Below are 23,863 nucleotides of genomic sequence, written 5' to 3' on the forward strand. Positions count from 1 at the left end.
TTTTTATTTACTTGGTACTTCTGCCTCTACCCCCACCCCCAGCCCCCAGAGTGTACACACACTTCTGTTAGATCAGTCTTCTTAAATTGGATTCTGATGAACTATTTATCATGTAGGGTGTGTTTACATATGATACCCTTGGGTTTTAATGTTAGACAATGTGCCTCTGTTAGACTCTTAAGATATTTTTGTATGCTATCAGTAAATCAGAGCCTCAAAATAAAAAAAAATTAGGAGCCTGTTTTCAACAGTTAAAAAGGTAGAGATGGGTGGTGTGACGGTGGCTTAGTGGCATAATTCTTGCCTGTGATGCTGGAGACCCGGATTTGATTCCTGGTACCTGCCCATGCAAAAAATAAATAAATAAAATAAATAAAAAGGTAGATATAAAGTATTACAGGCAAAGAAAAAATAATAAGAAAGTAACATTACTCTCAAATGCTCGTCACCCATCCTTCATCTTGATATTTTGATATATTTGCTTCCCCTTCTCTCTCTCTCTCTCTAATATCTGTCCATTTCAGTCTAATTTGTGGATTTAACTATTTTTGGCCTGAAAAATAGATATTAATTTCAAGAAGTTATTTGGTTAATTTACTTTAAGTAGTTGATGATGACAAGCTTTAATATTCCATTATAACGTTCCTCTTTAGCTTCCACCTTGGTGGAGAACACCCTGCTCCCAAGGCTTGCTCACAGTCACACTGAAGCACAGTCTAGTTCCAGTGTCCTTACCTTGTGTAGAGATGGATATTTTTATGGCAAAGATATTGATAAAAAAAGAATACTTATTTTGAAATAACTGTCATAATAAAACCAAAGGGGATTTGGTTCCGTTTAGAAATTCTTAATAGTATGTTTGAGAATTCTGAAAAAGAAAGAAAAAAGCTTAATCACAATGATAGCCTTTATTTTCTGTTACTTTGTTTTTGTGCAAAATGTGAGATGGTTTTCTTTTTATGAAGTATGTTTTTTTCAGGCTGTTAAGAATGCATTTCTATTATCCCCCAAATCAAATTCCCTGACTGAAATAAATCTATTTCTCAGTGGCTTCTTAAAGTAATATAGTTGCTTTAGTCTGTTTGCATTGTATATTTATATTTTAAATTTTGAAATAATTTAAATGTTGCAAATAATTTTGACTTTAGCATTTTCCAAAGAAGATTGGTAGAGATTTAAATCCTCCTCCTTGCCTGACAAGGCTCGTAAACTTAGCTCTCTTGTCTTGGACATTGCTCTCTTCGGTATAGGTACTGTCTGCTGTCTGAATTTTGGTAGTAGTCTCTCTTACCTTTCTATCTTCTCTTCCTGTGGCCTCCATTCTTCTTCCTCCCCCATAACATGACAGTGAGGTTTGTATGGATGTTCTGGTACAGTTGCACTATAACGAGCACTATACCCCTAGACTAAATGAGTCCTGACTGATATACACCTTTCAGAGGTTGATATTCAGATTGGAATGATAGCAGGTAACATATATGGAGAGCCTACTTGCACTAGAAATTATATAAGCACTTGAATGGACTGTCCCTTTTCATCCTCACAGCACCCATCCTGGTAGGTATCATTGACATCATCCACATTTTTCATTTGAGTAAACTGGGGCACAGTTTAATCATTTGTCTAAGACCACTTGGATAGAGGGTTACCAAATAAGGTAGGACACCTAGTTAAATTTGCATTTCAGATAAATAACTAGTAATTTGTGAATATAAATATGTCCCAAATTTTGCAAAATCTGGTAACCCTACGTGGAAAATAAATGGTAGAGCTGGAATTTTAATCACATAATGTGGTTATCAGGCTCAAGCTCTTAACTGCCGTGGGATACTGGTTATGGAGAATAAAAAACACAATACCCAGTATTTGGATGCCAACTACTACTATCAATGTATTATTAATTTGTTTGCTCGTTACTTTATCCCAATTGATTATATTTATTATAAAGTAAAAGTATGCATGTTTTTTCTGATTCCAAGTGTAGTATTCAACTTAATACTTGTTTTGTCTTCGTGTCTAAGTCTTTAATTTATCTATTAAATAACATAAAGTGGGACCTTCTTTGTACTGGGTTGCTTTAGCGATTCTTGCCCAGGGGCAATGATTGCCCTTTTCTCCTTTTCTGTAAATATAGGAAGATTTAATTACATGTTTATACTAAAAGACACATTTTCTTTTCTTTTGATAAGGCTAAGGAAATGACTCTTCTTTTTTTTGGTATGCTGTATAGCAGGGGTCATATTTCATTCTTTAGGAAATGATTCTTGAATAAGGTGTTTAATGGTTCTTTGAAATATGTCCTATGTGGTTTTAAAAATTGGAGAAATTGTAAAATACAGAGGTAGAAAAGAAAGAGGCTTTTATTAAGAATTTCAGGTCTGTGAAATGGCCATACAGGGAAGGAAAGAATCATTTTTCTTGGTGAATTTACCTTAATCTAGCCTTTAGTTTGCATATCTGGAAAATTGAGTTATAAAATTGACTTATAAAATACTAAAAACAAACATAAGTTCTAAATTTGATACTTTTGATTTCCAGTTCCAGTAGAAGAGCAGTGTCTTAAAATTAATGAGCTAAGTTTCTTAACTCGAGTCAAGCCACATGGAAGTTGAAGGGAGTTGTATTAAACCTGTCAATAATTAGGGAATATCTGTGGGAAATTTTGCTGTTGTCCAGAAGAAATTGGAAAATATCTAAATGGAAGTAGCAAGTCTGAATTTGGGGGACAGTCCAGAATTGTAAACAGATGGTAGTGCTCATTGTAGGGCGGTCTCTATTTTAATCTATTCCATCTTCATATTTTTGCAAATCACTATATGGCTATTCAACCCACTTTTTATTATCTGCAGAATTCATTTACATTTACAGTCACTTACATATACTCTAAATTGTATATATCTTTCCATGAAAGCAATAACCTGATGTAATAAAACTTATTAAACCTTCAAATCCCTAGCCAAGAAGAAGTAGGTGGTTTTCCTTTAATATCAACTCCTGTGAATGTTGATTTGACCACCAAGGAACAGAGCCTCATTACCAACTTGATTAGAATTGAGTGCTTGCATTTTACGTGACTTAATATTGAAAAGAAACTTTTTTCCTTTTAAATGAATTGTAAATGGACTGTCTACTTTGTGCTTAGTGAAGCTTGGCATTGGATAAGTAGTAGTTCAATTACTTTTGAAGCAGAATGGAACACCACATTTGGATCCAGATCTGTATTTAAATCCCTGCTCTCTCTCTCCTTTCACATTACTCAGTCTCTGTTTCCTTCTCAGTAAAATGGTAATGCCAGCATCAAAGACTTATGAGAATTAAACTAAGTAATATTTTTTTCATTCATTGAATAACCATGGTTTGCTTGCTCTGTGCCTGGCATTGATCTAGGATATCAGTGAACATGGCAGAATCCCTGCCCTTCGTTTTAGTAGGAGAGACATACAACAAACGTATTGTATAAGCAAGTAAAATACAATTTAAGTGAATTAAAAGCTCTACAAAGAAACATGAGGCCTGGCACACTGTAGAAATATATATTTTTTATTTCTTTTTATTATAATTTTCAAAGTATTGTGGGCATTAGTATACTATATTTTGTCCATCTCGATTTAACAATGAACATTTTGCTGCATTTACTTTCACTGTCTGTCCATGTGTGTGTCTAGGTGTGTGTATATCAAAATGGTTTTGGGGATTTTTTTCCCCCAAAACCATTTGAAAATAAGTTGCAGATATCATTATAATTACCCCCTATAATACTTTAGCAAGCATCTCTTATGGATTCAGACATTTTTCTGCTTAGTTTAGATTTAACAAGTGTTAGTTCTCTTCTTACCCCCGTGCTTTGTTGGGCAGATAGTTGTCAGCCATAGGTCCCCAGAACTGACAAAAGAGTTTGGAATATTTTCATGTCATCTGGACATAGAGGGTTGTATAAAGTTTCTTTGGGAGCATATCTGTAGTCTTTAAAATTGGATACTAGATATGTTGCAGGTATGTTTTTTATTAACTTTCAGGTTTTTAATGTTTGAAAACAAGAATGTGATGCTGTCCCTCATCTGAGCAGTATGCAAGGCAGCATGGAAATATTTAATTTACTGAGGAGTTACACCAGTGCATACTATGTTAAGTGCTTTCACAGAAATTTTTTAAGAATGTAAAAATACAGAATTGTTGTGTCTGGCTTATTGAGAAGAAAGTAATAGTTTCTCAGGTTTACTCAACTGTAACTGAACTGTCACGTGCAGAGCAACGATCTGAATCCATGTCTGCTGAGTTCTAAAACATGAGCAGTCTCCACTCTACCCTATTGCTTTTTAAGGAGTTGGGTAGAGGGATTCTTACAGAGTAAAATAGCTAAGCATATCAGAAGAATAACTGATGGGTATTCCTTTATTAAGAAACTTCTTTTGAGCCATCTTTGTGTGTACACAGTGATAGCAGTTCACTTTTTTTTATGGCGGTAATTATGAATTCTTCATATTTGACACTTAATCATATTTGGCCCAGTATTGCTATTTATAAGTATATATGACTCCAGGCATGTATGTGCCCTATTTTCTCAGTGCTGTTCTCACTTCTTTAAGGATCAGGGCTTTCATCTACTTCAGTGAATGGGGTGGGGCCCACAGACTTGAATTTCTAGCACATTCCTAGGTGATTCTGTTGGTGCTTGTGTGGGGACTGCCCTAAGAACCACAGGCTGCCTTTTTTGTGCCCCACAGCACCTCTTATGGTGCTTCTTTATCCCATAGCTTCAGTGTCCTCTCATGTAATTGATGTCTGTTTTACCAAAACTATCGGTTCTTGAATTTTAGTGTATATAAGGATCTTGTGGGAAACTTGTTGTAAAAGCAGATTTCTGGGCTGGATCCCCAAACCTTCATTTTTAGCAAAGACCTTAGATGTTGATGCAGGTGATCCATGGAGCACAATTTGTGAAATATATATATTTTTTTATTAATTAAAAAAAATTAACTAACACAACATTTAGAAATCATTCCATTCTACATATGCAATCAGTAATTCTTAATATCATCACATAGATGCATATTCATCATTTCTTAGTACATTTGCATCGATTTAGAAAAAGAAATAGAATATTTTTTATACTTAATTGCAGTAGGGACTCATCCCAGACAAAGCAATAGTCATGACTCCACATGGAACCAATAAATGGTTTTTAATAAAATGAGATTGTTGATTCATTTCCAAATATTGGTTATAAGGAATTGCCACTGATATTCTTCCATGTTTAGAAATTCTTTCTCTCTGTCATTATTCAAGAAAATGTTTTTAATCATGCTAATAAACTTTTTTTGAGATGAAAAAAAAAATTTGTGAAATATTGACATATTGATTTTCAAAGTTGATCACATTCTCCTCATTGCCATGTCTGTTCTTGGTGTCTGTCTCTGTTTTTTTATTAATAGTAGATTGTAATTCTTTGTATGTTTCTCTCCTGCCAGAGCTCCTGAAGGGTAAAGACTGTCTCATGCGTTGCTATATCTTATGGCAGCATTAAAAGCAGTAGAGTGAGCACAGCCATTGGAATCGGCTTTGGCATTTACTAGCTGTGTGATGTTGGAAAACTTATTTAATCTCTCTAAATCTTGGTATCTTATTTTATGCAGTGGGACTAGTAATACTTACTTGTGATAGAATTTAGCTGTAAGATATGTAAAATATTACAGACAGAATATATCCAGTAAAAGGAAATAATCTCTGTGGTTGGTTGGGTTTGTCCTTGTATTACAGAAAAAGAATAAATGTTCAACAGAATGAAAACATTTACCTTATGATTTTAGCATCAAAATTTAGGATATGTGTTATTAGAAATCTTACTTCATTGTCTCACCGAAATATTTTATATCCTGAAAATGTTGCAAAGTAAAATCATGCCTTTAAAATATGTTGGGTTTCTTCTCTTCCACAGGAAAACAGAGGAACCGCCTGGAACCCATGGATACTATATTTGTTAAGCAAGTTAAGGAAGGGGGGCCTGCTTTTGAAGCTGGATTATGCACAGGTGTGGACATTCAACTTTTAATTTCTCTTTTTATTTAACTTCTCCCATCTTCCACATTTTATGTTCTTTATTTCTTCCTTTTCTACCTCTCTGTGTTTCTCCTCTTTCTTCACATCTGTAATTACTATTTGTGAGATCATTAATTTACACCACAAAGAATGGCTTAAGTCGCCCAAGCAGATCCAATGTGATGCAAGTGCACCATCATTTGTCGGTATCAGTGGGTACAGCCTGAGTTGCTGGATATAGTAACTTTTGTTCTAAAATATGTCATGATTTGAAATTTTAATAAAAATGAAGTAGTTATGACTATAAGTAAAGATCTTGTTTATATGAGTTACTCTTTGATCTTGTTTTTAAACGTAAAGCAATTTAAAATGAGAAATTACAAAAAACATTTTTTCATTGCCTTTTTAATAAGGCAGTGTTACATTTTCAGCTAAGCTATGTCTAAGTGGCGGGTGGGTTGCTAAGATTTATTAGGATACACGTTAGTTTCTTACCTACCTTGATAACTGTTTCATTGTGCCTGAAGTAGCTAGTTTTTATAAAATTAATATTTATAACATTATAGTATTTATATCAGTGTACGTGTGGATTCTGTTACATAGAATTTGTCCTTCACCCTATTCTAGGCTCCACATGTTGGGAAGATGGACTAGAGGTGTTGTGAATAGGCTTGCAAAAAGTGATATTTTTAAATTTTTCTCTTTCTTCTTTCTCTCCCAATTCTGTCTACTACTCTGATTTTTTTTGAGTAATCTAAGTGTCCTTTTCCACATGAAAATGAAGAATAATTTAATATGTGTCGAGTCAAAGTATGTGCATACTTTACTAATCAGTATACTGGCTAGATCGAGGAAGTGATATAAGAACATCAGCTGGACTTATGTTCGAGAGCACAGAGGAGAGAAAGCAGTTGATTGTTTAATAATGTCTGTTGGAAAAAATAGGCTAAGAAGAGGAATAACTAGGAGTTCTTCAACTCAGAAAATAACAGACAGGGCAAAAAGAGTATCAGTGTGCCCACCTGATGGCTACAACTTTTGAGGTTTTGGAATTCATAAATGACTAGAAGTCTTATTTAGAACATGGCTATATTTCATAAGAAGCTGGATATTTTAAGATTCAGATTTATTTTTTAAAAGGTACTTAAAAAAAATTAAGAGCAAGGATATGTTAAAAGTAAGTACATGGACCTGACCCATTAATATGTTGGAGTGAGATGCTTCATGGCTCCATCCCCCAATGAGATCTTTGAACAAACAAGCAAGAACTGGCAGAAACATCTTTCTCAAAATTACAGAAAACAGCCAAAGGGCTGCAGTAATAGGGTGGGCTCGAAATCAAGTAAAAAGGCCACTTGAATGCAGTCAGCTCTCATGGTGCCCTGGCTGGGTCCAGCTAGGCACAGAGTTGCTTACACTTCCAGCGCAGATCCCACATCCCCATTCCAGAAGGAGCAGAGTAGCCCTCGTGCACACACTGGGTGGGAGTGGGGGCCTGAGGAACTTGCCATCTCAGAAGTTGTACTACATGTAGAAGGCTGCTCTCCAGAGTCTCCTAAAAAAAGCTGAGAGAGAAGAGTCATTTCGTGTTGCCTGGGGCAAGGGATCCTGGCTGACGTGACAGGGACCATGAAAAAGTGTTTCCTAGGGGAGAGGGGATATTTGCCATCCTGTAATTAAGAGAATTCCTAAGGGCCGTATGCACGCATGCCCAGGACAACCTGCGTGCATGAGAGGACTGGGAAGGCCCCTCAGCTTTGACCTGGAGCAGTTCTCCAAACTCATACAAACTTGTATGGATAAGACCCCAAGGAGATCCCTTGCATGTTTCAGTCTGCAAAGACTGGGAAAAATGTTTTCTTTTTACTTCCTTCTTTTTCTTTTAGCTCCTAGTATTCAAGGAAAGCCCTGTCATAATACTAGCTGGATATAAGCTTAAGGAACAGATGCCTCAGAGTCTAAATTCCAGTGATAACACACTAAAATTTCAAAATGCCCAGATTTCAAAAAAGGTTACAAAACATGGAGAAAAACAGGAAGTGATGGTCCCAGCAAAGGAGAGGTTTAAAACATTAGATAACATCGATGAGCAGGATACAACCTCGGACATTCCAGACAAAGACTTAAAAAAAAAAAAAAAAGATAGTCCTAAGCATGCTTCTGGGTAAAGGAGCACATGGACAGAGAACTGAAGGAAATCCAGAAATGATAGATGGACATGAGAGAGTATTTAATAGAGAGATGAAAATTAATGAAAGAAACCAAACAGAACTGAAGACTACAGTAACAGAAACTAAAACCTCCCTAGAGAAGTTCAGAAGCTGATTGGAGCTGCTAGAAGAATCAGTGAACTTGGAGATAAGACAACTGAAATCATCCATTTGAGGAACAGGAACAAGAAAAGAGAGGAACCAGTGGGACACACTCAAGTGTGCCAATGCACATTGTGGTAGTCTCAGAAGGAGAAGAAAGAGAGAAAAGAGCAGAAAGATATTCAAATAAAGAATGACTGAAAACTTCCTAAATGTAATAAAAGGTATATATCCAGAATGCTCAGTGAATTCTGAGCAGGATAAACCCAAATAGACCTACACCAGGCCGTGTATAATCAAACTGTCGAATGCCAAAGAATTCTGAAAGCCACAAGAAAGAAGCCACATGTCACTGTCACATACAAGGAAGGTTCGGTATGATTAAGGGCTGACTCCTCATCAGAAACCATGGAAGCAGGAGAACAGGGAAGACATTAAAAGTGATGAAAACGAAAAATTATCAAAAATTGTCCTGCTAAAACTGTCTTTCAAAAATGAGAGAGGAATGAAGACATTCCCAAACAACAAGTTGAGGGCCATTGTCACTTCTAGAGCAGCCCTACAGGAAATGCTAAAGGGAGTTCTGCAGGTTAAAAGAAAAGGATGTTAGATAAATTACTGAAGCCACATAAAGGGATAAAGATCTCCTGTCAACATAATGATGTGTGTAAATATAAATACCAGTACTACTGTATTTTTGATTGGTAACTCTACTTTTTACTTCCTACAGAAGTAAAAATACATAAAATAAAATGATCAATCAGTGATTTTGAACTATTAATATATAAATATATAATTTATAATAAGACTTAGAAAAAGATGGCAGAATGACTCCCAGGGATGAGTCCTGCCCTGGCACCGTGGGATCAACAATTCCAACCTGACCAAAAGGGGGAAAAGAAGTGTAACTAATAAAGTATCAGTGGCAGAGAGAGTTCAAATAGAGTCAAGAGGCTACTCTGGATGTCACTCTTACGCAAGCTTCACTTAGACATTGCTACCTATCATAACTTGCCAACTCCGAACCAAAACCATTCCAACCAATCCTAAAGAACACCTAGGGCAATATAAAAGATTCTACAAAGGTTCCATGTACTAGTTTAACTTTCCAGAGATCTGCAACCTCCAGATGGGTCCTTGGACCAGATAAGTCCTGAAGCTAGAGAGGCCAGCCTTTCCAGAACATCAGCTAGTTCCATCTCCCAATCACTTATTACTGACAGCTCTTCCAACATGAAAAAGTTAAAATGGGCACAGCCCAAATACCCCTAAAGAGAAAATTCAAAGGTGATGGTCAAGTTATACAGAGAAGATAGGGTTTAACAAACAAATATGATTGCTGAATCATCGTATTGGTATTTCTTTTAGTCTCCAGTATCTTAGAGCATCTAGAAATAAAAACTTGAAATTGTGGAATTGTAACCCATACCAAACTCTGAAATCTGTTCTACATCTAATTGTGTGCTGTGCTTTGAAATGTATTGCTTTTTGTTTATATGTTATTTTTCACAATAAAGAAAAAAAGGTCGATTGTGATGATAAGAAAATATTTGTTTCTTCTAACCTCCTATATTCTGGAGCAGCTAGAAGGAAAAATCTGAAATGATGGTATGGTAGCCACGACAAACTCTGGAATCTGTCTTGTAACTATTTATTGAAGAGTGCTTTGGAAACTATTGCTTTTCCCTTTCTTTGCTTTGTATGTTTTATTTGTTTTTATTGTTATATAATAAAAAAAAGTTAAAAAGAAAAAAGGTGGGGGCAATGCGGAAACATAGTTATATATGCTATTGAAATTGTTAAATTGGTATCAAAACACTTGAGATTGCTATAGATTTAGGATGTCAAATTTAAGCTCCATGGTCACTATGAAGAAAGTATCAGAGAATCTGCAAGTTATGCAAGCTCATAGAGGTGGAAATTATAAGTTGCTAGGGGTTGGAGCAGGGGAAATGGGGAATCAATGCATAATGGGTATAGGGTTTCTCTTTGGGGAGATGAGAAAGTTTTACTAAAGGAGGTGGTGAGGGTACCTCTATATTCTGAGTGTGATTAATCCCACTGAATGATATGCTTGGGAGGAGTTCAGTTGGGAAAGTTTATGTTGCATCTGTGTTCCCACAATTTAAAAAATAGAAAGAAAGAACAACTAAAGAGACAATGGATCATGCAATATATGATCCTGGAAGAGATAAAAGAAATTGGAATGTAGAATCTAAGTTTTATGTAAGTGTTAAATGTCTTGAACTTGACCACTGTGCTCAGGGTGATTATTACATAAGTGAATATCCTTGATTACAGGAAATGTACATGGAAGAAGCATATATTTAAGGATTATCATGTATGCAGCCTGCTCTCAAATGTCAGAAAATAGATGGTTAGATACATAGTTGGTAGATAGATGATAAAATTATACAGTAAATGTGGTGGAATTGTGAAATTGTTAGATCCTGGGTGTCTGTGGGGGAATTAGGGGCATGTTGGAGTTCTCTTTATGGAGATTATATTATTGTTGCAACAGTTTTGTGAGTTTGAAATTACTCTAAAACAAATGAGATGAAAAGAAATACTTTTAAAGTTTTCAAACGTGACTTTCTTTTGGACTTTCTCATGTGTTTTTTTGGCTTCTTTTTGAAGGTGACCGAATTATAAAAGTCAATGGAGAAAGTGTTATTGGAAAAACCTATTCCCAAGTAATTGCTTTAATTCAGAACAGGTAAGATTCTTGAAACATGCTGAATTTTGGCCAAAGATGGGTTTTATACATCAGTAGAGTAAATAGAGATAAAACAGTACTATATTCCTGTAAGGAGATGGTATGACGCTGAAATGTGGAACTTTCCTGTAAAGTGGTTAATGTATTTGAGAGGTGCCAAGAGCCAAACTACTTGAGGATAGCTTAGTTGGTTGTTTTGCTGTGGCATTTATCAGATTTGTGATTAAAATCCTTTAGAGTCTAAGAAGAAATGTTTTAGATTTCCTGCGAGTTTCCCCCTTTCATTTAAAATATCAATCAAATGTATAATTTGATGGTAATTGAAATATATAAATACAGAAATGCGTGTATCATTTATTGTAAAATCTTTTATTCAGATATGTTATCTTTAAGTATCTTGTTGAATACTCTTCTTGGCTCAATTCTATTCCTTTGTTTTAGCCAAGAGACCAAGAAATTTCCTTTTAGTCCATTTGTCTGCCTACATTCTACAGAGTGATATAACTTGGAGCCTTCAAAGTAAATAAACATAGTGTTCTTCTTTGGAACCTAAGTCATAATTTAGTACTACTCTCCTTGCTACCAAACAACTATATATGTCTTTAAAATTTCAAATAAAGAAGTTGGAAGCCCAAAGAGGTTACCATGTTGAATTTCTGTTAAGACTAGGCCTAGGGTCTGGAGTCTGATTCTGCATTTCTCCACTGTTTATTATAAGAAGCTCTTCCCAGATTCAGATACAGTAACTTTTAGATCGTCTATTGCCCTACGTTAGCCACATTCACCTGCCATAATTAAATTGAAGTTCTTTAGTTTTTGAAGACTTTTATCAAGGTCCTATAACCATGTCAAAAGCAGTTTGTGCTCTAATTTTAATAATTTACATTAACACCCTAATAATTGCCATTTTTTTTGTGATTAAATGGTATGATCATGATTTTTTTCAATTTCAGAGTATTCTCTTTAATGTTTAATTTTTAATGGGATTCTTAGTGAAGATGGATCTTAAATCTGCCTCTCAATGTTGTATTTTGAACAGTTCCTGACACTGATATATTTGAACTTAAGTATTGAGGAGACTTGGAGATTGGTGATGAATATTAAATCTCTTGGAGGTTAACAGAGAGAGTCACCTCAAGTTCCTTTTCCTCTAAATACATTAACTCATCATAAATATATGAAGATATTTTTGCCATTGTATAATTTAAGAATTTTGTGTGTTTGTTAATACTTCTTTTTAAGATGCTGTTTTTCCAAGTAATCATAATAGTATTCATTATCTTCAAAATCCACATTAATTTTTTTGTCAGTGGCACAGTTAGGGTAATAACTCTTCATAAAAACAGTATAATTTTTCAACCAATAAAGAAATTTGAAAAATAGAGAAAAACTTTACTCTTATTTCCTTTTGTCTATGGATGGTAGCAAATGGATAATGCAGCAAAAAACGTTTTAATTCTGTAGTGTAGTAACGTAAAAATGTATCCTTTCAAAAGAATTTATATAAGCAGCAGTGTGTATTATCCACCAGCTCTGACACTGAAATACAAGTACCTCCCTATTTTCATTAATTAAATTTATTTGAAGCTGTGGTTCTTGGCTAACCATTTTCTCAGCATTTATAACCATTTTCTCAGCATTTAAATCTGTTAAAAAGGGAAACCAATAAATTCTTAGGTTTTTTTTCTCTTTGTGATGCTTATTTGTTTTTTCATGTCTTAATTGTATTAGGACACAAAATCTATTGGCTATTGTTTTATTAGTTATTGAAGCACTTTGTAAGAGTAAAGCTGCTTTCCTTGCCATATCTAAATGTAATTCCACGTCATAGAATTGTAGTTTATCCCCTCTGAACTTTTTAAAGCCTAGAAAAACTCATCTATCCCCCTTTGAGTATCAAAATAAAGTAAAACTGTGAGCTGTTTTTGTAAGGTTCTAAAATTAAACCATAAAGAAGGCAAATAGTTGAGATGTTCTATAGTTTTTAAAAATAAGGAGTCATTGCAGTAGATTGTAAACTATGATTCCCTTTTCCTCTAAGATCGAGATGGAATTTTCAAAGTTAGATTGTTTAATATTGTCTAAAATGTTAAACTTGAGGATTGGTAATTTTTATGTTAATGAGTTTTTAATTTGATAATCATCCAGAAAGAATATGAGCAGAAATCTGTCATTTGTTTTGTAACTTGAAGTAAAAAAATATTAAAATGTATATTGATATTATGATTTTTGTTCCACCACTACTTAGTATAAGTAACATACTTTATATTTCTAAATTAGAAACACATTCTAGAAGTTTTGACTGGTAATGAATAGCATAAAAATATGACAGGGTGCCCTCTTTTGTGCATAGTAGCTTATGTGTATAAAAGTGACTACTTTTTATACTAATGATTTGAATTTGAAAAGTAAAGATTTAAGAAAACCAAAAATTAAATTCTTAAGTGATTATAAAACTGAACTTATTCCAATAAGTCAGTTTTTACCTTAAGTCCTAAAATAGTTGTATGTCTTCAATTTCAGTGACACAACATTGGAACTTAGTGTTATGCCAAAAGATGAAGATATTCTCCAAGTGGTAAGTTTTATTTATTCAAATATTAGAGTTGTTTTATGGTCAGACTGAATATTAGTGGACTGAGTCAAAATTTTAGGGGCAAAATAAATCTTTGATTCATTCTTGAGAATCTTGGAATTCTTTATATTTTACAAAAGGTAAAATCCTGTTGTCAGTTTTTGCAATTAAGTGACACGTTCGTTATGATGAAATTCCTGAAATGTTTGCCCCAGTGCTGTATTCTAGGTAGTTCTTGACCAAAAGCCAAAGCTCATTGTACAAAGGGCACATATCCCAGGCATTCGATTTTTTTTTTTGTATGAGGACAGATATTTTATGAAAGCCATTTCCTAATTTTGCAGAAAAAAACATTGCTGTTTGTAAATTATTTTATGAAGCAGTTTTGTTAACAATTTCAATTTACTCTGTTAGAAGTGGTGTTCACCATAAATTGAGTACAACTTAATGGAAAAATGTGTTAGGTTCTTAGGAAACTATGTAGTTGAAAAATTTAGCATTTAGTCTAAAATGCATTTCTGATTTATTTTAGAAAGAAAATAAACTGAATGGTGCCTAAATACTGCTGAAAGTAAAAAGGATTTAAAAATATATAAATTTCCTCCAAGAAAATAATCTTTTCCTTCAGTAGACTTTGAAATTCAGAATATAACAGAGTGAGCAAAACCCTTTAAGTAATAGATTGAAATCCAACAATTAGATGTAGGAAGTGGTAGTGGCCACAGAAGAGTTCTTTTTGTATTGTTTATAGCTAAATTCAAGAGAATCAATGAACTTATGGAATCCTTGTGGTGATAATAGAAGTGGTAATGTTTTAAATCTGTAAGGCAAATTAGTTTGAACATAGCTCAACAGAGGTCCTAAAACATCTTTTGTAAAATCTTTTTTACAAAAACATCACTAGAGCTGATCCTAATGATTCGATTTATTCAGTGACATGTAAAATAGGATTAACCAAAATCTACAGAGATCAGCCCTATATTTTCAAGGTATGTTGGCTTTATTTAGGAATGGCTGATTACTGATAACCAATTACCCTCTGGAGTGCATGATTCTGGGGTAGGGGTGGGGCTGGACACAGAGGGGAAGCTTTCTGCAGTGATATTCGTAGGCATGTCGAGGTGGCCATAGGGCCCTGCCTGTTCATTCAGCTTCATGACAGAATAGTGGGCAACTGCTGGCTCCAGGGGCTGTGAAAGTTCCTAGACCAGAAGTAAATGGGGACTCTCCTCTAGTGCTCTGCTTGTGCTAAGTCCTGGAATTTGATGCGTCTTTGTAGGGAAGCTTTTACCTTGAGCCTTCCTTGCAATCTGAAGACTCAAAGGCAGAATGAGCTTCCCAAACTAAAGTGTCTTCTAATCTTCAGTAGGCTCTCTCCCTGCCAAGGTACAGACACTTCATTTCCAACAGTGCTCATTGACTGTAGAGCTGGGTTGTAGGAAAGTCCTAAGTAAGGACTCACGTGCAGAATTGCTATTGTAGCCTGCAGTGGTTGTAAAGAGTAGCAAACTATTTAATTCAGTGGAAGGAATAATTTTCTAATGATGTAATCGGTGTAACCCTCGGTTAATCAGCCTGTCTTCTTGAATTTCATTTAAGATAAATTTAATTAAAATAAAGGTAAAATGCAGATGTTGAAAACACAGGAAAATTAGGTCACTAGGTTGATGTGAGCACACAGATCCTCAAGGTTCATCAGTAAAGGTTCTAGCATATTGTAACAGAAAATGCAAATTTAAAAACATGTTACTTGAATTATTTTAATCATCAGAAACTTAAAAGCATCATACTCTCAATGATAAAAGAGAGTCATTTAAACCTAGTTTTTTTCCACATTCATTTGAATGTGGTATAATTCACAAGGAGATCAAAGAAGTGTTAATTAATGCGTGCTGTGCATTGTTCCTTAAGGACATTAGGATACAGCAATCTCTTCTCCGGATAAATTGTTCTTAGCTGGAATATCTACAAGTGTCATTTTAAAAAGCTGTTATAAACTCAAAACGAATTTTATTTTGGGGGGGGTGGTTTAAAAATAACATTAAAATATTTTAAATAATTTCAAAATAATATATGTAGAAATATTTCTCTAACACAGATTCTAGAGCTCAAATGTTCTATGAGCGTCCTTGGGAAGAACTTATGCTGGTCTTAAATCTGTTATACTTTAAAAGATGTATTTGTCCCTGTGAGGTTAAAGATTCATTGAAAAAAAAACATAAAGACAAATATTTTTATAGCCACTGTAATGTGGCTTTCCCCAAGGAAAAGCCCATTGTGTTGTGGGTGTGTTTGCCTGGAGCCAGCGGGGCTGGGTGACCGTGGAGCTCCGCTCCCTGAAGTGGTGCATGGAGCAAATTGTACTGAAGGTCTCCCCTACCTTTGAGAAATGCATGGAGAATCCAATTAGGTGTAAAACTCGACATGAGAGGACAGAGAGGGGTGATAAGAATGTGCATAATGTATGGATGACAGTGATAGAAAGCTGAAAACAAAGTAGAATTAGAGCAATGCATTGTGTGTTTCTAGACTTGGACTGATAATAGTACTTGTAGCTGTTTGAGCTCTTATCTGGAATATTTACATTGTTTAAGCCAATACATGTTTTCTGGATTAAAAATACAAGTAATCTTGAATTTATTTTATAGCAGTTTATAATGATATTTTATACTGTAATATCTTAGGTTCATATTTCAAGATACGTGCCTGTTTTATTTTCCAAAAAATGAAATGGTTTTGTTACCCTATGAACATGCTTGTGCACTAATGAAATACCCCCATCCCCCATCATCACAGTGATGCTGACCAAAGAAAAGTCTTTCTGGAGTGGAATAATGATAGATTGGTTGAGGCATTTTCCTGGTGGATGCCCCAAGATGTTTTGTTATACATTTGGTCCAAAGGATTTAAAATTAAACTTTGTTAATTAGTTCTGCTATCCCTGGAGGTTCTTGGGCAGGGAATTTTTTTTTTTTCTTTTTTTTTTTTTTTACATGGGTAGGCACCAGGAATCGAACCCGGGTCCTTTGGCATGGCAGGCGTTCTTGCCACTGAGCCACCGTGGCCCGCCCATTGGGCAGGGAATTTTGAGCAGGGATTTTGAACCTCCTTTGCGCTGATCTATGTTAAACCATGGCGAGGGCGAGCAACTGGCCAAGTGTAAGAGCAAAGTAGGAATTTGGACATAGGTAGGTCCAGGGCTCAGTGTGTTTCACACCGAACAGTCAGCAGACCCGAGGCCTAGGGCGGCCCTCCCAGCCCACGTCTCTACACTCAGTCACCACGTGGTCGTGTGATATGAATGGAAAAATGTAATTTAACCAGAATCTTTTTTTAGGCCTAAAACAGTCATTTCATATGTTGCCCAAGCAGGATAATAGTCTATATGAATGTCAGTACCTGTGTACTGAGAAAGGGAAGCAAGGGTAGGAATCCTGGAGGTTTCTTTCACATTGTGTCAGTGGCTGTTCTTTGTTCTTTTTAAAAATCTTTTGTAAATAATCATAAGAATAGTGCATGCTTGTTGAAATTTTTCAAATAAAGTAGAAGGTTTCACAATAATAACTGTCATGATTGTCAGTCCCTACCACTCCCAGCCCCATCTCATGCTCCACTCCTGCGCAATTGTATGGATCCTATGGGGCAAGCAGACAGCTGGTCACTTTGGCTTTTATCATAGGAAATGGCATTAAGGTAGCCAGTCAGCCTGTTGCAAGTACAGTGGTAGGGAGGAGTTTTAATCTCAGCAGCTTATTTATTCTGCAGCTTTATTATTTTTAACTATTTAATAGAGACAAGCATAACTATCAGTGAATATAGAGATAGTGATTCTAAAGTGTGTCTACTTAAAATTGGACTGAAAGGTGATTTTAGGATTACTTAGGTACTGCTGGGCACTGCACATTCAGTCAAGATTGAAATTGTTAAAAAATTTTAATTAATATTCTCTGTAATTCTAATTCCCAAAGGACTCATTAGGTAATCTTTCTTTCCTTATTTTCTTCCTTTTTTTTTAAAGAATTTTTGGAATCTACAGACACTGGTCTGCTTCTATTATTTCATCAGATATGACTTTCATTTTAAAATATAAACCTTTAAGCTACTTAACTGCCAGAAGATATAAGGGTAAAGGAAAGTCAAGAAGGAATCTGGAGTGGTATATAAAAGGACTAAATTTAAAAATTGGCCTTTCTTTTCTTTTCTTTATCATATTCTATTTCGAGAGTACTCCAAGAACTACTCTCAGGAAGAAAAATTTGTGATACCCAGTTCCATTAAGACTCCTGCACATACTGTGAAGTATTCCTTTAAACTTAAACCCAAACTCCAAACTCAGAATCATTAATGAAAAAATACACAGTTTCATGACAGTGGTTTCAAAAATTTCCAGACTATACTGTTTCAGACAAACTCGTTAATACAGGTTGATTTTGACATCGTTTTTTGTTAAATTTCAAGACTATACTTTGTTTAAATGACATTTTGTGCTATTTAATTGGTGCCCTTTAGCAACTGAAAGATCCCGTATGGGAAGTTAAAACACTGGTGTGTCAGACTTGGTGGTTTGATGTAAGGTCTGGTACCTTTGCACCATGCACTCAAGAAAAAGGATGCTCAGTCAGTGATGAGGAGGTCCTGGCGCGTTTGGGGAGATGGTGATCCACTCTCATGTCTGCCCAAGCCCAAATGAATTCTTTCCTCTTGGGAGAGTGTGGTAGTTAGATTCAGGTGTCAGCTTGGCAGAGTGAAGGTGCCTAGTTCTGTTGCTGTGGACATGAGCCAATGGCATGTGAACCTCATCTGTTGCTGATTACATCTGCAGTTGGCTAGGAGGTGTGCCTGCTGCGATGAATGATGTTTGATTTAATTGGCTGGTGCTTAAATGAGAGCACTCAACATAGCACAGCCCAAGCAGCTCTGCATACCTCATCTCAGCACTCAACAGCTCAGCCCAGGCCTTTGGAGATGCAGAAATAAACCACCCCAGGGAAAGTTGTTGGAACTCAGAGGGCTGGAGAGAAGGCCAGCAGAGATCACCCTGTGCCTTCCCACTTAAGAAAGAACCGCAGTTGAAAGCTAGCTGCCTTTCCTCTGAAGAACTAATGAAATAAATCCCCTTTTATTAAAAGCTAATCCGTCTCTGGTGTGTTGCATTCCAGCAGTTAGCAAACTAGAACAGAGAGTCTTAAACATTCCTTAGTAGGCAGTTTGTTTTCTAGTAGAATACTTAAGGGTATCATCGAAGAAGAGGATTCCCTAAAATGCAAATTGTCTTATCCTATTTAAGTTCGTTAAAGTTACCCAGGAAGCAAATCTTTGTCTGTAGCATGCCATAGAAGCTCCAGAATTATTCCCAGGTAGTTCACAACCTATCAGTAGAACACATGCCAAGACACAGGAGTCTTAGAGGTATTCCTGAATTCCCCAGGGACATTAATTTGGAGTAGCATTGGTTACCAAACTTTATGAGAACGAGGAACTTTTAAATAGATTGATTGATTAATCGGTAGATAAATGAACAAGCTATTTTAGTGTTCATGAACCGAGAGAGTATGTGAGGAATTCATTCAGTAATACTCTTGAATGAATTCATGTTTTAGACATCTCAACCACATCTGCTTACATTGGACTGTGATTCTATATGGGGAAGACATTCTGTTTCATTGGTCCACTGTTAAGGCATACTGTGCTGTACATATCAAGGACCCCTTGCCATAACTTGACCCTGAAGTTGAGACCCATTTAATACAATTATTTAGTATTTAGGATTGCTAGTTAGAAATCTTAGAGATGTTTGAAGTATGTAAAAAAATTTTTTTCGTGTATTTTATAATTCCAGTCATATATTGCTAAAGATGATACTCTTTCCCAAATTGAATAAAGGAAATGTCTTTAAATTATTAGTTCTAGAGCAGCATTTTCCAGACTGTCGAATTCCAGTCATGTTAAAATTCCAGAAAAAGGTGGGTTCCATGGCTGAATAAATTTGTACTTTCTCTTCATGTTTCTCAGTTACATTAACGTAGAACCCTGGCAGCTCACCTCTCCCTGTAACATTGACCACAGGTGCTCCTCCGCTTCTCCCCCACTTTTCAGGCTATACCTTATAAAATTGCATAAAACTTGCTGTGGGAAATACTGTACCAGTTCATTCATCCAAACACAGTGTTCATGCCATGGAATAGTATTGGTCTGGATATAATCAGCATTAATAAGATAGGCTTTTTATGTTAATGCACATATCCAACATGCATATTTTGATTCATGCTTTAAAAATATTATGGCATGTGTGTTTCCTTTTATATAGTTAGGTTTAATTTCTCACTGCATTCTACTTTAAGTTCTATAACATTCATTGTAAGGTAACAAGAATTACTGTGGAAGTAGTCTTTTTTATTCTATTCAGTAGTTCCTTTTATAAGCTGATAAACACTTCTAAAGGTATGGCATCCAAAGGTCTTAATTTTTGAGTCAACCTTTTTAATAAAACATTCTCTTTTTTCTCATTCCAAATCATGGTGGAAAGGCAGCTGCAGTCAGCTGACAGCTTGTGGTTATTCTCCGATTTACAGGGGAAGGAGGAGGCTGTACTATTTTCAATGCATAATCAAGCATTCGTTTCGTCATCTGGAAGCAGAGATGGAAGAAGCTCAGGGGAAGTGAGAGGCAGCAGTGTTGCTCCTGTGGAAGGGAAGCATCGTAGCACATTATCAGACAGCGCTGCATGTGGCAGAGAATATCCATTAGGAATGCATGTCACCAGATGTATTTTGCGTTCAAGAATTGTAGATATATCCAATAAAAACCAGATAAAAGCCTGAGAAAAAGATGCTCAGAGGATGCTGAAGTTATTCTTTATGCTTCATTGCCCTTTACCTCTCTTGGTACCTTCCAGAGATATCAGTGTAGATGTATTTTTAGCTTGCTGTTTCCAGTGTCAGTGTGACAACATGAATCTGTCTTTATATCAGTAAGCAGCTTCTGCTATGTTTTCCTATTTTCTGCTAGCTACGATTTACAAAGGATGTCACAGCACCGGTAAGAAATGCACATCAGCTGTGCCCTTGCTTTTTTTAAAATCCTGTGTTATGGAGATTTGTAATAAGCCAAGCTATTAAACCATAAGTTTGCTTAGAGAAATCCCTCTATGGTTAATCTTACTAATTTGCAGAATTTGTTTGTAATATATGGTTGTCTTCCTTTTTTATTTTTTATATTTTGTTCTCTTTTGTATCTTGTACTTAATTGATGTTAAGCATAATATTTATTTACATCAGTCATTTTTTAAGTAATGCACCCTCTCTCTTTGCCTTTTACTTTGCTGTTATGCTTGTGACTGCACTTAAGCTTTGCAAACTGTCTAATGTAAAGCTAGAATGTGATACTAGTCTTTTGAAGCTGATTTTGATTGGGGGAGAATGTGTAATATGATACCATAGCTATCTGTCTTAAAAGCTGAAAATAGTCCTGGGTTTATTTAATTTCAGTTATTTTAATTCCACAAATAGTTGATAAAAAATAATTTGAGCTGCATGCTTGCCTGTTAATAAGTAAAACAAGAGACCAAATAAATTTATACAATATAATTTGCATTACCTTAATGTAAAAATATAAACTATCTTCAGAAAGTTTAATTACTTGTTTATTACATTTTTTATGCCTTTAATATATGTGTTTAATTTCTTAAACATGCATACTCTCTCGTTTTAAATTTAAAATATTTAGTTTAGCTGTTGAAGGATTTAATTTATTAGATTATTTTTAGGATCTCAGTAATGTTAATTGGCTAGACACTGTTCAATAAAATTTAATTTATGGTAGTACTAGTGCCTAAAATAAAAATGTGTTTGGTTAAGATGTTTAATATTTCCACCTTCTTTCTGGCAAAAGATAAGAATCTTCTTTTGCTGGGATTTACTAGGCAGCCATTTAACCTGTCGAATGCTGAAAGACCTTAACTCTGCCTCATAAAGCTTTCATGGGGAGAATTTTAGAAGCAACATGGTTATGACAAAATGGGTGGAGGCGAAATTTGGTGTGTTTAAGCTATTTTCAGAAAATAGCCTATTGTAATTCATATTTATGGCAAATCTTGCAATTTATTTGGTTTGCGGAGCACCCTTATGTCATGTTTGCATGCATGCTGTGTTGAACATCATTCAGGGACAAGCTGGGCACGGGAAAATAAAACAGTGGCCTGCAAGAATGGAAATAAGTGTTCTTTTATGAATTTGCAGTGATACTTTTTCTCATTTCCCGTCCAGGCATATTCTCAAGATGCTTACCTGAAAGGCAGTGAAGCCTTCAGTGGCGAGGCACACAACATCCCAGAGCCTCCACCCATTTGCTACCCCTGGCTGGCCTCTGCCCCTGCAGCCATGGCACAGCCAGTAGAAGTGTCTCCTTCAGACTCCTCAACGAACAAGCAGCAGAGCAGTACGCCGGTACTGACACAGCCTGGCCGGGCCTACAGAATGGAAATACAAGTGCCTCCGTCCCCAACAGATGTTGCAAAGTCAAACACGGCCGTGTGTGTTTGCAACGAGAGTGTAAGGACCATCATTGTACCTTCTGAGAAGGTGGTCGACTTGTTGGCCAACAAAAACAACCACACGGGTCCTGCACATAGAATAGAAGAAGTGATGTACGGTGTCCGCGAGCAGACCCCCTTAAAATCAGTATCAAGAACCACATCTCCATCATCCTCATCAATTCCCACTGCCCACCTGATTCATCAGACCACGGGCTCCCGGTCATTGGAGCCTTCTGGACTTTTACTTAAATCTGGAAATTATAGTGGACATCCCGAAGGAATCTCAAGCAGCAGATCTCAAGCAGTGGATTCTCCTTCATTATCTGTTAATCACTATTCCCCGAATTCCCATCAGCACATAGACTGGAAAAACTATAAAACTTACAAAGAGTATATTGATAACCGACGCTTGCACATCGGTTGTCGGACAATTGAAGAAAGATTGGATAGTTTAAGAGCAGCGTCCCAGAGTGCGGCGGATTATAACCAGGTGGCCCCAAGTCGTACTGCCCTGCAGGTGCGGCGGAGAAGCACCTCACATGACCGGACACCCCAGTCGGCTCAGAGCAGGCAGCGCAGCGTGTCCCAGGAGAGACTGGAGGACCCTGTCCTGATGAAATACTGTCCGCGGAGCGCATCTCACGGAGCGCTGGCCTCACCATCCATCAGTTTCAGTAGTCACAGGACCCGCTCATGGGATTACATTGGGGGGCAGGGTGAAGCCTCAGAAAACTTCGGTTCTGAAAGTCAGACACCAGAATCCAATGGAGAGCGGAAACAGACTAACAAGTGGAGTGGGTTTACAGAACAGGATGATAGACGAGGTATTTATGAGAGACCCAGGCAGCAAGAAATTCATAAATCTTTCCGAGGCTCACATTTTACAGTGGCACCAGCTGTCTTTAATTCTGATAATAGGCGGATAAGTGGGAGAGGAGCAGGACCTGCATCTCAGTTAAAAAAAATCCCACCAGATCCAAAAACACTGCAGTCGAATAGACATTTTCAAACCCCTTGTGGGGTGTCACTGTCTTGGGGTGCTTCACAAGACAGGTCCCCTCTTGTGAAAGTCCGAAGTAATTCTCAGAAAGCACCTTCTGCATTCATGGCAAAACCGTCCTTTATCCAGAATTCATTTGTTTCTATCAAAGACCAAAGGCCGGGAAATCATGTGCATCAAAACAGTCTATTGAAGCAGCCATCGTGGTCACGCACAGAAAGTGCCCCTGAGCCCCACGTGGAGACCTGGAAACCCCCTCCTCTCCCCGGAGCCTCTGCTCAGCTTGTCCCCCATCCTGGCGAGAACTCTGGCACTTCAGGTGTGGAATTGCCTGCTGGTCCAAGGAACCAAGACTTAAATTTGCCAGAGGCTGAAATTCAGCAAGCGGATATCTTAGATAGTAAAGAAACTGTCATGCTGAGAGAAAAGTCCCCATCTGGTCGGCAAACCCCACAGCTCCTCAGGCATCACTCCTACATCTTGGCAGTAAATGACCAGCAAACCGGGTCAGACACCACTTGCTGGCTGCCCAATGATGCCCGCAGAGAGGTGCACATAAAAAGGATGGAGGAGAGGAAGGCCTCGGGGACCAGTCCACCTGGCGACTCCCTGGCTTCCATCCCATTCATAGGTGAGCTCTGTATATCCATGCAGCTATTCCATCTTGGCTAATACTTTGAATGCTTAAGAA

The 23,863-nt window shown here is 36.5% G+C and overlaps 1 protein-coding gene across 9 annotated transcripts in view; it reads left to right on the plus strand.

The window, feature by feature from the left end:
- ARHGAP21 (Rho GTPase activating protein 21) overlaps positions 1-23,863 on the plus strand; it is a 142,177-nt gene that overhangs the window by 78,233 nt on the left and 40,081 nt on the right. For 7 of the 9 annotated variants that reach the window (XM_077153677.1, XM_077153661.1, XM_077153651.1 and 4 more), the window contains exons 5-9: positions 5,936-6,028; positions 10,986-11,064; positions 13,588-13,642; positions 20,648-20,677; positions 21,904-23,803. In XM_077153677.1, the coding sequence (XP_077009792.1) occupies positions 5,936-6,028; positions 10,986-11,064; positions 13,588-13,642; positions 20,648-20,677; positions 21,904-23,803 (2,157 nt within the window). The remainder of the gene's footprint in view (positions 1-5,935; positions 6,029-10,985; positions 11,065-13,587; positions 13,643-20,647; positions 20,678-21,903; positions 23,804-23,863) is intronic. The other 2 variants (XM_077153692.1, XM_077153701.1) reach the window with 1 other exon arrangement.

This window comes from Tamandua tetradactyla, chromosome 1 (assembly GCF_023851605.1).
Source record: "Tamandua tetradactyla isolate mTamTet1 chromosome 1, mTamTet1.pri, whole genome shotgun sequence".
NCBI lineage: Eukaryota > Metazoa > Chordata > Mammalia > Pilosa > Myrmecophagidae > Tamandua > Tamandua tetradactyla.